Below are 17456 nucleotides of genomic sequence, written 5' to 3' on the forward strand. Positions count from 1 at the left end.
GCCATCTCCACCGACCTGCTCACCTACTAGTGCTTAGCAGCCACACACACACACACACACACACACACACATTCACACACATTCACACACAGGTTTAGCCTGCTAATTGCCTACTCTGAGAGTGTTTGGCACCCCAGCCAGTAATGTGTTTAATCACAGAGGCCTGGCTTTATATTTTTTTTATCATTGACAATCTCTCCCACAAATCATCCATTGTCTGCTGTTCTGGTGTTTTCCTATACAGGCAGGGAGGTTGAAGGCTCGGTTGCAGGATTTGGAGAATCTCCTAGCACGCTTCGACTGCCGGAGTGGCTATGGGCACTACCATCATGTGCGCGAGTATCACATGCGACAGCTTCACGAGCGACAGCATCATGAGCGTGGGCATCAAGGGGAGGACAGCCTGCCCAATGCGCTGGAGGACTTCCTGGCTATCCAAGGTAACCAATCATCAGCCACCCACTCATTCCACACGACCAATCAGAAAACATTCTAACAGTTTGTCCTTTTCATTCAACCAGTCAGGACATATCAGCAGAAATCTGACTGCCAATGCTGTTTACCACTGCCATTATATCTGACACATGGCCTAGCTCATACTGTAGATAACAATACCATCATGCTATCCCGTACTAGACTGTCTAGTATACCTAGAATAGTGGACACCGAGCTGCACCCGGAATGACTGTCCATGCCTAGCTGACTCTGTTCAGCTTGACATTGTTAAAGATATAACACAACAATATAATGATAAAACCAAACATAATTGGATGGAAAGAGTCAGAATCAGCATGAATCAGGAGTCAACCAGCCTTACAATCTTCTCTCCACACTTGCTGACTTTCTCATTATCTTATGAGCAGAGGGGAAAAAGTACCATAAAAGGCTTACATGCTCATTGACATAGACCGAATGGAGGCTAAATCCCCACAATACAGTTCATAGCAGGCAGGACTGTGTGTGACCATCTTAATCCCTGTTTGTATGACAGACATGCAGCTAGCAAATTTTTAATCCCTCTTCTTCATTATGATGAAAACTCCAATCAGGATTATGCCTGTCCGACCGCTCCCCACAGCACGCTGGTACCCCGCCACATTGCTAAAAAGGCTACACTGCTCTGTAGTAACCAAAAAAGTGTTCAACAAATCAAAATATATTTGATATTTGAGATTCTTCAAAGTAGCCACCCTTTGCCTTGATGACAGCTTTGCACACTTTTAGCATTCTCTCAACCAGCTTCATGAGGTAGTCACCTGGAATGCATATATATTAACAGGTGTGCTTTGTTACAAGTTCATTTGTGGAATTTCTTTCCTTCTTAATGCGTTTGAGCCAATCAGTTGTGTTATGACAAGGTAGGGGTGGCATACAGAAGATAGCCCTATTTGGTAAAAGACCAAGTCCATATTATGGCAAGAACAGCTCAAATAAGCAAAGAGAAATGACAGTCCATCATTACTTCATGACATGAAGGTCAGTCAATCCGGAACATTTCAAGAACTTTGAAAGTTTCTTCAAGTGTAGTCGCAAAAACCCTCAAGCTCTATGATGAAACAGGCTCTCGTGAGGACCGCCACAGGAAAGGAAGACCCAGAGTTACCTCTGCTGCAGAGGATAAGTTCATTAGAGTTAACTGCACCTCAGATTGCAGCCCAAATACATGCTTTACAGAGTTCAAGTAACAGACTAATCTCAACATCAACTGTTCAGAGGAGACTGCGTGAATCAAGCCTTCATGGTCGAATTGCTGCAGAGAGACCACTACTAAAAGACACCAATAAGAATAAGAGACGTGCTTGGGCCAAGACACATGAGCAATGGATTTTAGACCAGTGGAAATCTGTCCTTTGGTCTGATGAGTCCAAATTTGAGATTTTGGGTTCCAACCGCTGTGTCTTTGTAAGACGCAGAGTAGGTGAACGGATGATCTCCGCATGTGTGGTTCCCACCATGAATCATGGAGGATGAGGTGTGATGGTGTGGGGGTGCTTTGCTGGTGACACTGTCTGTGATTTATTGAGAATTTAAGGCACATTTAACCAGCCTGGCTACCACAGCATTCTGCAACGATACGCCATCCCATCTGGTTTGCGCTTAGTGGGACTATCATTTGTTTTCAACAGGACAATGACCGAACACCCCTCCAGGCTGTGTAAAGGCTATTTGACCAATAAGGAGAGTGATGAAGTGCTGCATCAGATGACCTGGCCTCCACAATCCCCCAATCTCAACCCAATTGAGATGGTTTGGGATGAGTTGGACCGCAGAGTGAAGGAAAAGCAGCCAACAAGTGCTCAGCATATGTGGGAACTCCTTCAAGATAGTAAAAATTAAGAAAAACCCTTGAATGAGTAGGTGTGTCCAAATCTTTGACTGGTACTGTACATACACACACACACACACAGAGAGACAGAGACAGAGACAGAGACAGAGACAGAGACAGAGACAGAGACAGAGACAGAGACAGAGACAGAGACAGACACAGACACACACAAATGCAGGATAACATCCCACAGAGGATGCAGTAAACACCCACCTCTCACAGATAGAGCCAGAAGGTCACACCAGCGAGGCACACTGCAATAAACAACTTAACAATAAAGCTACAACAATAACCAAAGGCACCCGGACACACAGAGAGCATTTTTAGCACAAACGGTGAATTCAGTCTGAGAATTGACGACTGCCCACATGCAATCCATGATCATATGTAGGCCGTCATTGTAAATAAGAATTTGTTCTTAACTGACTTGCCTAGTTAAATAAAGGTAAAAAAATAAAAAATATATATATATATATATATATATATATATATATATATGAAAATAAAATCAAAAGCAACAGTTCCACTACAAAGTCCTACTATAAAGGGGTTGGCAGTACTTGTGTCCTAAATAACAACATTGAAATGGAATCAAAAGGATCCATTTAACGATCCATGCTGTGTGTTTTTCTATCACATCAGTGTTTTTCTGTTTCTCTGCAGAGGCAAAGGAAGCCTTGGTTAAACAGTTTGCTCTCATGGAGACGTCTACACACACTCTCTCAGCCCAGCTGCACAATGTTACCCGAGCTATGAACTGTAGTGCCAGCATGGAGGAAGAGCAGGAGGAGGAAAAAAAGGAGGAGGGGAAGGAGGACAGGCGGAGAACATTGTGTAGTACCCTTGCTGATGCTGTATCCGTGGTCAGAAGTGCTCAGACACAGCTGAAGCAGGCAACACTGGACCTGGACAACATGGTCAGTGGGACATTTACTCTCACTTTGGCTATGTCCTAATTACAGATGTCGGATCTTAATGTGAGCCAGTTTGCTACAGCCAGAAAATAATCATACAGCAACAGGAAATGTGAATTATAGTTATTTTAATTAATCAACATTTTTGTAGGGGTTGATACATTTTTCGTAAGGGAAAATTATGTCTGAAATTTCAAAGTAGAAATTAAAAACTTCAGAACTCTTTTTAAACCTCAAATACACTACAATTATTAAATCCTGAAACAGGATGGTCAAATTAAGATCCTACATCTGTATTTCGCCTTCCTCCCAAAGTGTGCACTTCTTCACTTCCCTTCACTGATTTGAAAGTAAATGACTCCATGCCTCCATCAATCCAAGGCTATTGTGTTTGTGGGAAGTAGTGAACGTGTGCACATTTCAGTAGAAAGGGGATTTTATTGGGACACAGCCACTGTCTCTGACACATCAATGACTGCTGTTGAGTCATTTGAAGCAGTCATAACTATAGTTTATCTTATTATAATAAGCAGTATCATACATTCATGTATACAGCAGAGCTCACATGTATACAGTGGAGCTCACATGTATATAGTAGAGTTCACACAATAAATGCTGACGAGGTCGATAGTCATTTGTCCATTTCAAGTATTTTGGCATTTTTTTATCCTGGGAAGGATACTGATAATTCAGTAGAGGTGTAATGTATTGATCCACAGTGATGGCTAAAGTGCAGTATTTCTCCCTCTGAAGCTCCATATCCCTACCATAAAGAGAGAGCAGAGAGAGAGCACACAGTTTCTCTGACTGACGCTCAAATGAAATGAACAATTTGTTCTGCACCCACAGCTCAATCTTTTCCCAGTCGCTCCATGCTCACTAGCAGCAGCTTGGAATCTATTATGAATATGGCTGCCATGTTATGTGGTTTTGGGGAAATGAGAGCGCTTGTTTTGGCGGTGTGTGTGTGTGTGTGTGTGTGTGCGCGCAAGCCTGGAGCCAGAGCAATGCAATTCCACATTAACAAGCAGAACGGCTCTGAAATAGGAAGAGAACATCTTTGCGTGTCATATACTGTGATTCACTTTCCTCTCTTTTATTAGCACTTTCTCAAAATAAATGTCACACAGTGAAATAGTCAACATTTATGCACTAGGACTTGTAAATGGAAACATTGACTCTGTCTACGTTAGTGAGTGAATATGTGCTGTAGTTGGAGCCTTCAGTATGACTTCCTGAAATGACTTTATTGAGTCAGTCTACTTTCTGTGAGTTTAACACTGGTCCTGGGGTCATGTAAGGTTAGCTGATAACTGTGCATGGTCACAATTCAGGTTTTAAATCAACTGACGTCACGTCCCATCCAGAGCACGTGTAGCACCTTGTCCTCAGACAGTTTTCTTTGTCTGCTAGCCTGCCACCTCTGCACGCTTTCATTTCATCCATTTTTTTCTATGCTTTTCCAAAGGTCATTCCTTTCGAGGTGCCACCGGTGCCCAACCGATGGAACTTAGCGGTGAACCAATCAGAGGTCCTTATGAAAAGGTAAGTCAGTGGAGTTCAATAGACTTTTAAGTGGCCAATTATGGCAAACAAAGGTCATCTCCCCTAATGTAGGCCCTGCCTCTTCCATCTGTCAGTCGCACAATGGCTGGCCTGCCACAGACACCCTCAATCAATGACCACAATACAAAACGTTATTATGCAGAAGTAATACATTAGGTCTAGTGAGAGGAAATGGAGAGATTGACTCAATAGCTGGAATCCATTTGACTTCTCCTCAGCAGACCAGTTGTTTTTTTGTCAAATAATTGAAAGCGTTTCATCAAACCTGCCTGGAGTGCCAGATGGGCAGGGTTTAGGCTTGCATTTTTGGCTCTATTCAGTTCCATTGCGGCAGACAAGATCAACCAAGCTGAAGTCAAACAAATACTATTTGAACCCAGGTGTGGTTGTCAGGCCCATATATCTAATACCCTATCTGTTTTTCTCTCTATCTGTCAGCCACACAGAGATGTCTGGTCGTATAGAGTCTATAGCTACCAAGGCGTTCATGGCCTCCAACCAGACCTACTCTCTACTGATGGACCTACTGGAGGACAACTCTACAAAGGAATACATCAGCAACCTCACGGAGCAGTGAGTAACTACACATAACACACACACACACACACGTATGCAGGCATGTGGAAGCACACACGTATGCAGGCATACAGGAACACACACACACACACACACACAGGCACAGACACACATCATGAAGTGCTTCAAGAGGCTAGTCAAAGACCATATCACCTCCTCCCTCACCGACACACTCAACCCTCTCCAATTCACCTACCACCCTGACAGATCCACGGACGACGCAATCGACAATGAACTGAACACTGCCCTCACCCACCTGGACAAAAGGATTACATATGTGAGGATGCTGTTTATTGACTACAGCTCGGCCTTCAATAACATAGTGCCCTCTAAGTTCACCACAAAGCTAACGGCCCTGGGACTGAACTCCTCCCTATGCAACTGGGTCCTGGACTTCCTGACGGGACACCTCCAGAGGGTGAAGATAGGCAACATTACATCCTCGACACTGATTCTCAACACGAGGGCCCCACTAGGGTTCGTACTCAGTCCCCTCCTGTACTCCCTGTATACCCACGACTACGTGTTCGCACACAGTTCCAACTCCATCATCAAGTTTGCTGACGACACAACAGCAGTAGGCCTGATTACCAACAAAAACGAGATGGCCTACAGGGAAGAGGTAGGCACTCTGACAGCGTGTGACCACTTCACGTGGTAGGAGCTGAAACGGTCAAACCACACGGACACTGTAGTGAAGAAGCCACGACAGCGACTCTTCAACCTCAGGATGCTGAAGAAATCTGCCCTGTCCCCGCGGGCCCTCACAGTGTTCTACAGGAGTACCATCGAGAGCATACTGACGGACTGCATCACAGCCTGGTATGGCATCTCCACTGCCGCGGACCACAAGGTGCTACAGAGGGTGGTACACTCAGCCGAACGCACCATTGGGTGCACACTGTCTGCCTTCCAAGACACTTACAATACCAGGTGTCGCAGGAAGGCCAAGAATATCATCAGGGACCCCAGCCACCCAAGCCATGTCGTGTTCTCCCTGCTTCCATCACTCAGACGCAGGCAGTACAGGAGCATCATGGCAAAAACTGGAAGACTGGCCAATAGCTTCTACCCCCAGACCATCAGACTGCTGAATAACCACCACTAGTCAGCAACCTGCTCCCACTGTCTCCCTTCTGCCACCCCCCTGCTGCTCCCCCCTGCTTCCACCGCAATGGAAATGTATCATTGCCAAAGTTGTTAATATGTCCTGCATTTTTGGAGCTCAGAGCTCAAGAATTACACTGTACCCTGTAATACATTTGTAACCCTGTACATGTGACTATTAAACTCTCTAATCTATAATGTAAACATACATACAAACCTACACAGATACACACACGGCCCCTCTTTCTCTCTCTCTCTCTCTTTCTTGCCGCACCATTCCTCCAACACAACATCATTTTAAAGGCTCCACATGAGGTACAAAAAAGCCTTTTAACCTGCATGGATAAAAACAGACATGTCCCTTGAAGCAATATCTCAACACAGTACTTAATTTACACAATGTTGTTGCTCCTCTCCTTTTCTCCTCGGTATATTTCTCCCAAATAGCACCCAGGTGTGGTGTTAGCTGTAGTGGTGCCCCACAAAACAAGGTCATGAATCCTGCTCTTTATAGCAGCTGTTTAGAGCACACTGGAGTTAGCCTGGGTACCAGTCTCTTTAGCTAACATTCCACTCCTTGCCACCCCTTGTCATTGCCAAAGAGGCTGGCCTTTCGGCAATCTCAACGTTCAATATGCAGACGGATTTACAGCAGTTGCTGATTGGGAGTTGGAAACAACATTCATATTTTGCATGACAACATTTCTGAATGGACATGGAGAGAATTAGCAAACTCACACAGACACAGACACACACACACACACACACACACACCACCCTAAAAAGACTCATCAATCAAAGTCACCAGCACACCTCAGACACACACAAATCACATTTTTCCTTTCCTAAAAACGTATAAAGAAAAACTAGGCTCATCTTCCTGGCTGTAGTCGATCAGAAAAAATGTCTAGGCTACATCTTAGCATAGCCTAACGCCTAACATTAGTTGACTATCAAATTAATTGTCAAGGAAGGTTTGAAGGTGGGATAGAAAGACAGCTATAGTATTATTAGAGACGTTGGTTATGTCATGATTATCCCAGCATGTGCCTTATTCCAGAGGAAGATTTGCACTGGATTCATTTTTCTAAACTGCCCCATGTAATTATTATTTTTTTCATTCAAATGAGTCTGGTGGTTTTTATTCTAGCCATGAAGATATTTCAACATCTAGACGATAAAAGGCTACAATGATCACTAGTACTGGTCTGCCAAATGTAGGCTATATGTATCCCCATAGGTCTAATATTTAAATTGAGGAAGTGTTTATCATTATTTTAGCTATCCACGGTAGACGCCCCTCCTAATAAAAGGCCCCCCATCCTGGGAAGCGTACTTGCACTTGATGTGCATTTATGGAGGAAAAAGTGAACTTGCCATTTCCAAAAATTTGCTCAATGTGGAATGGGGATTCCCTGCTTTGCGATCTATTGCGTATGTGAACAGCCAGGTGTTTCTTTAATAAAATAGGCCCAGGCACTACACTTTTGTATTGCACATTTAATTCAACAGATGCATTAGACGATGTTCAACTTCAATTCACTGGCACAAAATGTTCTTGCATAGCACAGGTGGTTGTCGCCTAAATTGACTGTAGAAGGCCCAATACAGTGCATTCGGAAATTATTCAGACCCCTTGTTCATCATCAATCTACACACAATACCCCATAATGACAAAGCGAAAACAGAGGTCTCTCCAGAGATGTTCGATCGGGTTCAAGTCTGGGCTCTGGCTGGGCCACTAAAGGACATTCAGAGAATTGTCCCAAAGCCACTCCTGCATTGTCTTGGCTGTGTACTTAGGGTCATTGTCCTGTTGGAAGGTAAACCTTCATCCCAGTCTGAGGTCCTGTGCACTCTGGAGCATGTTTTCATTAAGGATCTCTCTGTACTTTGCTCATTCATCTTTCCCTCTATCCTGAGTAGTCTCCCAGTCCCAGCCACTAAAAAACATCCCCACAGCATGATGCTGCCACCACCATGCTTCACCATAGGGATGGTACCAGGTTTCCTCCAGACGTGATGCTTGGCATTCAGGCCAAAGAGTTTACTCTTGGTAATATCAGACAAGAGAATATTGTTTCTCATGGTCAGTCCTTTAGGTGCCTCATGGCAAACTTCAAGCGGGCTGTCGTGCATTTTACTGAGGAGTGTCTTTCTTCTGGCCACTCTACCATAAAGGCCTGATTGGTGGAGTGCTACAGAGATGGTTGTCCTTCTGGAAGGTTCTCCCAATTCCACAGAGGAACTCTGGAGCTCTGTCAGAGTGACCATCTGATTATTGGTCACCTCCCTGACTGAGGCCCTTCTCCCCAATTCATCAGTTTGCCGGGCGGCCAGCTCTAGGAGAATTCTTGATGGTTCCAAACTTCTTCCAATTAAGAATGATGGAGGCCACTGTGTTCTTCGGGACCTTCAATGCTGCAGACATTTTTTGGTACCCTTCCACAGATCTGTGCCTCAACACAATCCTGTCTCAGAGCTCTACGGACAATTCCTTGGACCTCATGGCTTGGTTTTTGCTCTGACATACACTGTCAACTGTGGGATCTTATATATACAGGTGTGTGCCTTAACAAATCATGTCCAAATCATACATTTGCAAACATTTCTAAAAACCTGTTTTTGCTTTGTCATTATGGGGTATTGTGTAGATTGATGAGGGAAAAAAATATTTAATCAAATTTACAATAAGGCTGTAACGTAACAAAATGTGGAAAAAGTCAAGGGGTCTGAATACCTTCCAAATGCACTGAAGACTAGCATACGAATGATGGATTAATAAACTAACATATGAATCAACTTCTAACTTCAACTTCTAACTTTTAACTCTGTCTATGTATACAGTACCAGTCAAAAGTTTGGATGTTTTTTGCAATTGCACTTGAAGGAACTTTCAAAGTTCTTGAAATGTTCTGAATTGACTGACCTTGTCTTAAAGTAATGATGGACAGTCATTTCTCTTTGCTTATTTCAGCTGTTCTTGCCATTATATGGACTTTGTCTTTTACCAAATAGGGCTATCTTCTGTATACCACCCCTACCTTGTCACAACACAACTGATTGGCTCAAACGCATTAAGAAGGAAAGAAATTCCACAAATGAACTTGTAACAAGGCTCACCTGTTAATTGAAATGCATTCCAGGTGGCTACCTCATGAAGCTGGTTGAGAGAATGTCAAGAGTGTGCAAAGCTGTCAGCAAGGTGGCTACTTTGAAGAATCTCAAATACAAAATATATTCTAACCTCTATGGGCTAGGTGGGACGCTTGCGTCCCACCTACTGAACAGCCAGTGGAATCCCGTGGCGTGATTTTCAAATACCTTAGAATACCTTTACACCATTTTAAAGACAAGACTCTCGTTAATCTAACCACACTGTCCGATTTCAAAAAGGCTTTACAACGAAAGCAAAACATTAGATTATGTCAGCAGAGTACCCAGCCAGAAATAATCAGACACCCATTTTTCAAGCTAGCATATAATGTCACAAAAACCAAAACCACAGCTAAATGCAGCACTAACCTTTGATGATCTTCATCAGATGACACTCCTAGGACATTATGTTATACAATACATGCATGTTTTGTTCAATCAAGTTCATATTTATATCAAAAACCAGCTTTTTACATTAGCATGTGACTAGCATGTGACTAGCATTCCCACCGAACACTTCCGGTGAATTTACTAAATAACTCACGATAAACGTTCACAAAAAACATAACAAATATTTTAAGAATTATAGATACAGAACTCCTTTATGCAATCGCTATGTCCGATTTTAAAATATATTTTCGGTGAAAGCACATTTTGCAATATTCTGAGTAGATAGCCCAGCCATCACAGGCTAGATATTTTGACACCCACCAAGTGTGTCACTCACCAAACTAAGATTTACTATAAGAAAAATTGGATTACCTTTGCTGTTCTTCGTCAGAATGCACTCCCAGGACTTCTACTTCAATAACAAATGTTGGTTTGGTTCCAAATAATCCATAGTTATATCCAAATAGCGGCGTTTTGTTTGTGCGTTCAAGACACTATCCGAAGGGTAAAGAAGGGTGACGCGCCCGACGCGTTTCATGACAAAAAAAATCAAAATATTCCATTACCGTACTTCAAAGCATGTCAAACGCTGTTTAAAATCAATTTTTATGTGATTTTTCTCGTAAAAAAAGCGATAATATTCCGACCGGGAAACCCTGTTTTCGTTCAAAGACTAAAAAATAAAAACATGGTGTCGGCTCGTGTACGTGCCTCAGTCTCATTGTTCTCAGATCTTACCACTATCCAAATGCGCTACTGTTTTTCAGCCATGGCCTGCAAAGTCACCATTCATCGTTCTGGCGCCTTCTGAGAGCCTATGGGAGCGTTAGAAAATGTCACGTTATGCCAGAGATCCCCTGTTTTGGTTAGAGATGATCAAGAAGGCCAAGAAATAGTCAGAGAGAGCGCTTCCTGTTTGGAATCTTCTCAGGTTTTGGCCTGCCAAATGAGTTCTGTTATACTCACAGACACCATTCAAACAGTTTTAGAAACTTTAGGGTGTTTTCTATCCAAATCAAACAATTTATATGCATATTCTAGTTACTGGGCAGGAGTAGTAACCAGATTAAATCGGGTACGTTTTTTATCCAGCCGTGCAAATACTGCCCCCTATCAACAACAGGTTATTAATTGGTTTTACACTTTTTTGGTTACTACATGATTCCATATGTGTTATTTCAATGTTTTGATATCTTCACTATTATTTTACATTGTAGAAAATAGTTTTGAAAAAAAAGAAAAACCCTTGAATGAGTAGGTGTGTCCAAACTTTTGACTGGTACTGTATATAGCACCTTGCTCTTGATTGCTGGATATAAAATAGGCTACAGCGTTCACAATGAACTGAAGGGGAAGTTTGAATGGCGAGAGCTTCTCTGGTGTGATGTGATCATATGGGCTGGTGTTAAAAATGCAATAAATGGGAATCCTCTGTTCTCCCCACGCCCAATGTTTATTTTTACAATTAAATGTATTACATCAGAATGCCCAATGATAGAATGTTACCAATCAAATTCATGAATTAAGTTAGGAAAATATACTACCAGTCTAATTTGCATAAACATTGTGATTGGATGATAGCTGTGAGGGTTATCGAATCAGGATCAAATCCTCTGATCTCCTCAAGCTCATTAATGATAGAATGTTCATATTTGAAGATTGCAGAAAGCCAGTCTCTTTTGCAATGACAAGAAGTGGCAAGGAGTGGAATGTTAGCTAAAGAGTCTGGTCCTTAGGCTACACTGGAGTTATGAAAATAAGACATTTAGCCACAGGGGAACAGCTCTCTTCCCTCCTCTTTAAGATAATTGCTTTCTGGGGCTGCTTTCATGGAGGGAGCAGCATGGAGGGAGCAGCATCTCCTGGAGTGAGATTGTGCTGAGGATTACCCCCAAAGCTCAACGGAACCATGCAAAAACCACTGGTGGCAACGCCACGCCACGATGGGAACAGGCAGGAGCCAAGAAATGGATTACCCTCATACCAGCACTAGTGTGCTTGCTTCTGGGGATTTAATCGTAATCTTTCAGAACAATTTGGTGGGTGCATGGGTGGAAGGGTGTGTGTGGGAGGGTGTGTGAAGGAGGGTGTGTGTGGGAGGAGGTGTGGCCACCCCTCAGAGCCTGGTTCATCTCTAGGTTTCTTCCTAGGTTCCTGCCTTTCTAGGGACTTTTTCCTAGCCATCGTGCTTCTACATCTGCATTGCTTGCTGTTTGGGGTTTTGGGCTGGGTTTCTATATAGCACTTTGTGACATACATTTGATTGGTTGATGATTGATTTGTGTGTGTTTGTGTGCGTGTGTGTGTATGTGAGCATGTGTGTGCACGCAAGTGTGTCAAGAATCAAAACACTGAATGATCTAACTCTCTCTCTCTCTCTCTCTCTCTCTCTCTCCTCTCTCTCAGACTGGCAGACATGCAGCAGATAAAGGAGAATCTGACTGCCCAAGTGAATAGAACTCTAGCCAATCAACTGTCTCTGGAGGAGGAGTCTGCTGATGTCTTGGTTGCCCTAGGTAACCTCACCTCCTCCCTATTGGAGCTGTCCCAGAGGAGGCCCAAATCCACATCAGGAACCAACCAATCAGATCTCAGACCAACACAGGGTTACAACCAATCACACCCCAGCCTCGCACCATCTGCCAATCAATCAGAGGTCAGTGGCTACCGGGGTCAGGGGTAATAAGAACTCATTGTACTCTCAAGTCGACGGACTGACGGACTGACTGACTGACTGACTGACTGACTGACTGACTGACTGACTGACTGACTGACTGACTGAATGTCTGAATTAATGAATGACAGCTGTTCGCCCCTTTCCTCAGGATGTTGAGCTAAGCAACAGGACAGCTGAGCTGGCGTTTAATGTCCAGTCTAAAGAGGAGCTGGTCAATAAGATCAGAGAGGAGATGGAGCCTCGCATACAGACCGCTCACAACAACATGGCCGCTGTAAAGGATATTTACAAGGTAGAGGGGGTTTTATCTGCACACTAGACATTTACATGTACCAGGAATATGACCTGGTGAAATGGTGCTGACAGCAATAAACAGTATATACTGACAAAAATAGACAATAGAATGTACACACAATCCACATACAGTTCAATATCCTGTAGAGCAATGGTTCCCAAACTTTTATAGTGCCATACCCCTTCAAACGTTCAACCTCCAGCTGTGTACCCCCTCTAGCACCAGGGTCAGCGCACTCTCAAATGTTGTTTTTACCATCATTGTAAGCCTGCCACACACACACTATACGATACATTTATTAAACATAAGAATGTGTGAGTTTTTGTCACAATCCGGCTCGTGGGAAGTGACCAAGAGCTCTTATAGGACCAGTGCACAAATAATAATATAATAATAATAAATTATTTTGCTCTTCATATATCCATCTTACATATAAAACCTTATTTGCTCAACGAAAATTGTGAATAACTCACCACAGGTTAATGAGAAGGGTGTGCTTGAAAGGATGCACGTAACTCTGCAATGTTGGGTTGTATGGGAGAGAGTCTCAGTCTTAAATCATTTTCCACACATATTCCACACACATATGTCTTTAGTTTTCATGCTAGTGAGGGCCGAGAATCCACTCTCACATAGTTATGTGATTGCAAAGGGCATCAGTGTCTTAACAGCGCGATTTGACAAGGCAGGATACTCTGAGTGTAGCCCAATCCAGAAATCTGGCAGTGGCTTCTGATTAAATTCAATTTTCACAGAACCGCTTGTTGCAATTTCGATGAGGCTCTCTTGTTCACATATCGGTAAGTGGGCTGGAGGCAGGGCATGAAAGGGATAACGAATCCAGTTGTTTGAGTCATCCGTTTTGGGAAAGTACCTGCGTAATTGCGGACCCAACTCATTCATTTGACATTGTCCGTAAGCTTGAGTTCATTTGCACACAAAAAATCATACAATGATGGAAAGACCTGTGTGTTGTCCTTGTTAATGCAGACAGAGAAGAGCTCCAACTTCTTAATCATAGCCTCAATTTGGTCCTGCACACTGAATATAGTTGCGGAGAGTCCCTGTAATCCTAGATTTAGATTATTCAGGCGAGAAAAAACATCACCCAGTTAGACCAGTCGTGTGAGAAACTCATCATCATGCAAGCGGTCAGACAAGTGAAAATTATGGTCAGTAAAGAAAACTTTAAGCTTGTCTCTCAGTTCAAAAAAATGTGTCAATACTTTGCCCCTTGATAACCAGCGCACTTCTGTATGTTGTAAAAGTGTTACAGGGTCGCTGCCCATATCATTGCATAGTGCAGAAAATACACAAGAGTTCAGGGGCCTTGCTTTAACAAAGTTAACCATTTCAAATGTAATGTCCAAAACGTCTTTCAAGCTGTCAGACATTCCCTTGGTAGCAAGAGCCTCTCGGTGGATGCTGCAGTGTACCCAAGTGTCGTCGGGAGTAACTGCTTGCACACGCGTTACCACTCCACTATGTTTCCCTGTCATGGCTTTTGCGCCATCAGTACAGATACCAACACATCTTGACCACCAAAGTCCATTTGATGTCACAAAGCTGTCCAGTACTTTAAAAATATAATCTCCTGTTGTCCTGGTTTCCAGTGGTTTGCAGAAGAGTGTGTCTTCCTTAATTGACCCCCATAAACGTAACGGACATATACCAGGAGCTGGGCCAGGCTCGCCACGTCTGTTGACTCATCCAGCTGTAATGCATAGAATTCACTGGCTTGTATGCGAAGCAGTAATTGTTTCAAAACATCTCCAGCCATGTCACTGATGCGTTGTGAAACAGTGTTGTTCGATGAAGACATTGTCTGTATAGTTTTTTTGGCCTTTTCCCCCAGCATTGTCCCAGCCATATCCGCGGCAGCAGGAAGAATTAAGTCCTCCACAACAGTACAGGTCTTGCCTGTCCTAGCCACTCGGTAGCTCACCATATAAGACGCTTCTAGCTCCTTTGTATTAATGGTCTCTGTTGCTTTTATACTTCTTTCTACTCGAAAGTCGTCTGAATTCTTGCTCAAAAACGTATTTAATCAGGACAACAGTTTTCAGCTGTGCTATCATAATTGCGAAATGGTTTTCTAATGATCAATTAGCCTTTTAAAATGATAAACTTGGATTAGCTAACACAACATGCCATTGGAACACAGGAGTGAGGGTTGCTGATAATAGGCCTCTGTACGCATATGTAGATATTCCATAAAAAATTTGCCGTTTCCACCTACAATAGTCATTTACAACAACAATGTCTACACTGTATTTGTGATCAGTTTGATGTTATTTTAATGGACCAAAAAATGTGCTTTTCTTTTGAAAATTGTTTTATTTCAATTGTTTTATTAGAACTACAGTAGATGGTAGATGCTTCTGCGTCAAATCAGTCAGTGACCCCATAGTCAGGATGCTGTGCTGTCTGATGTGTAACTCTTGAGGTTCTGTGAGGTTCACTCCCTACTCTCTCTCTCTATCCCTGGTACCTCCCTCTGCAGCTGACAGCTCATGCCCAGGGGTCAAAGGTCCTGGCCCTGTCATCGGTGGTGACAGGGAAAGAAATGGAGTCAGAGGCCATCGCCCTGTGGAGAGAACTGGAAGGTGATGTTTGCAGCATGTTCTATTTCTGTTTCTTTTTCTGTTGTTTTACATTTCAGACTTTTTGCTTAGTTTTCATATTACCATCACTACAATATCAGCCCATGGAGTTATTCTAATTAAAATATCAAAATGCTTAGAAAAACAAATGTAACACAAATGTAACCATTTGTTTCTCCCTGCTAAGCGCCGCTTGTCATTTTGTGAAGGGAAGAAGAGCAGCTGTGATTGTGGGAAATAATAACAAAGCCTCAAATGCACTCTGAGTTTCACAGCCTCCAGTTCATTTCAACAATATATTCACTGTTAATAAAAATAAATAAAAAGTGTCATGTCATATTTGTTGTTGGAAATCTCATCAGGGTAGTCTGAATAGAAACCCTTACAAATCAAAGCACGTGAAATTTGCAGCTTCAGTTGTCAAAATCTCATTTTCACATGTGAAATTGAATTTTCACAAATTAAATAGTTGTTTCACATGTTGAGCCTATGTTTTACATATGAAACCATATTTTCACATGTAGTAGAGTTTCCACATATGAAATTCTGTAAAAAGATAACTTAGCCTACCTGAGTATAATAATGAAAGTGTTTTAAAAAGAATGATTTATTATTTCTGAGCCAACCATTTGGAGTGTTACTGCTGCAGGTGCATGCCTCTCTTCTTCATACGTTGGTCAGTGACCATTGGAAGAAATTAATCAAAAAGGACAGAGAAGCTAGCGTTCTGTCTCCTTCTTTATTATATTTAACATGTTAAAAGTAAAGATCTCAGATTTAATCATTTAACTCAAGTTTACTTTTTGTAATTGTTTTGTGCAAAAAAAGTAATCACATTGTCTGAAAGCATTCAAAATACACTGGAAACATCCAAAATACATAATCTGTACAGCTAAAAACAACAATGTGATTTCAAAACAAATTGACTTTCAAAACAGTTTAGCAGATGTTTTAACGCGTGCAGCAAAATGCTTATGTTACTGACTCTTAACAATGCAGTAAAATGTCATACAAGTACACAAATAAATCTACACACAATCTACACACAATACCCCATAATGGCAAAGTGAAAACAGGTTTTTAGAATATTTTGCAAAATAGAAAACAGAAATATCTTATTTACATAAGTATTCAGACCCTTGAAATTTAGCTCAGGTGCATCCTGTTTCCATTAATCATCCCTGAGATGTTTCTAAAACTTGATTGAAGGCCACCTGTGCTAAATTCAATTGAATGGACATGATTTGGAAAGGCACACATCTGTCTATATAAGGTCTCACAGTTGACAGTGCATGTCAGAGCAAAAACCAAGCCATGAGGTCGAAGGAATTGTCCGTAGACTTCCAAGACAGGATTGTGTCGAGGCACAGATCTGGGGAAGGGTACCAAAAAATGTCTGCAGCATTGAAGGTCCCCAAGAACACAGTGGCCTCCATCATTCTTAAATGGAAGAAGTTTGGAACCACCAAGACTTTTCCAAGAGCTGGCCGCCTGGCCAAACTGAGCAATCGGGGAAAAAGGGCCTTGGTCAGGGAGGTGACTTTTGGCAAACTCCACTTGGAGTTTACTAAAAGGCACCTAAAGGACTCTCAGATCAAGAGAAACAAAATGCTCTGGTCTGATGAAACCAAGATTATAGTCTTTGGCTTGAACGCCAAGCGTCACATCTGGAGGAAACCTGGCACCGTCCCTACGGTGAAGCATGGTGGTGGCAGCATCATGCTGTGGGGATGAATTTTAGCATCAGGAACTGGGAGACTACTCAGGATCAAGGGAAAGATGAACGGAGCACTCAAGACCTCAGGCTGTGGTGAAGGTTCACCTTCCAACAAGACAATGACCCTAA

At 42.5% G+C, this 17456-nt stretch overlaps 1 protein-coding gene across 1 annotated transcript in view; it reads left to right on the forward strand.

Annotated features, from left to right (window-relative positions):
- Positions 1-17456, forward strand: part of LOC106568667 (laminin subunit gamma-3) — a 198000-nt gene that overhangs the window by 169326 nt on the left and 11218 nt on the right. Inside the window, exons 18-24 of the mRNA XM_014139189.3 lie at positions 245-440; positions 2990-3243; positions 4709-4785; positions 5245-5379; positions 12442-12691; positions 12861-13004; positions 15511-15613. Coding sequence (XP_013994664.3) covers positions 245-440; positions 2990-3243; positions 4709-4785; positions 5245-5379; positions 12442-12691; positions 12861-13004; positions 15511-15613 — 1159 coding nt within the window. The remainder of the gene's footprint in view (positions 1-244; positions 441-2989; positions 3244-4708; positions 4786-5244; positions 5380-12441; positions 12692-12860; positions 13005-15510; positions 15614-17456) is intronic.

Source organism: Salmo salar, chromosome 01, assembly GCF_965601325.2.
Source record: "Salmo salar chromosome 01, fSalSal1, whole genome shotgun sequence".
In the NCBI taxonomy this organism is placed as follows: Eukaryota; Metazoa; Chordata; class Actinopteri; order Salmoniformes; family Salmonidae; genus Salmo; species Salmo salar.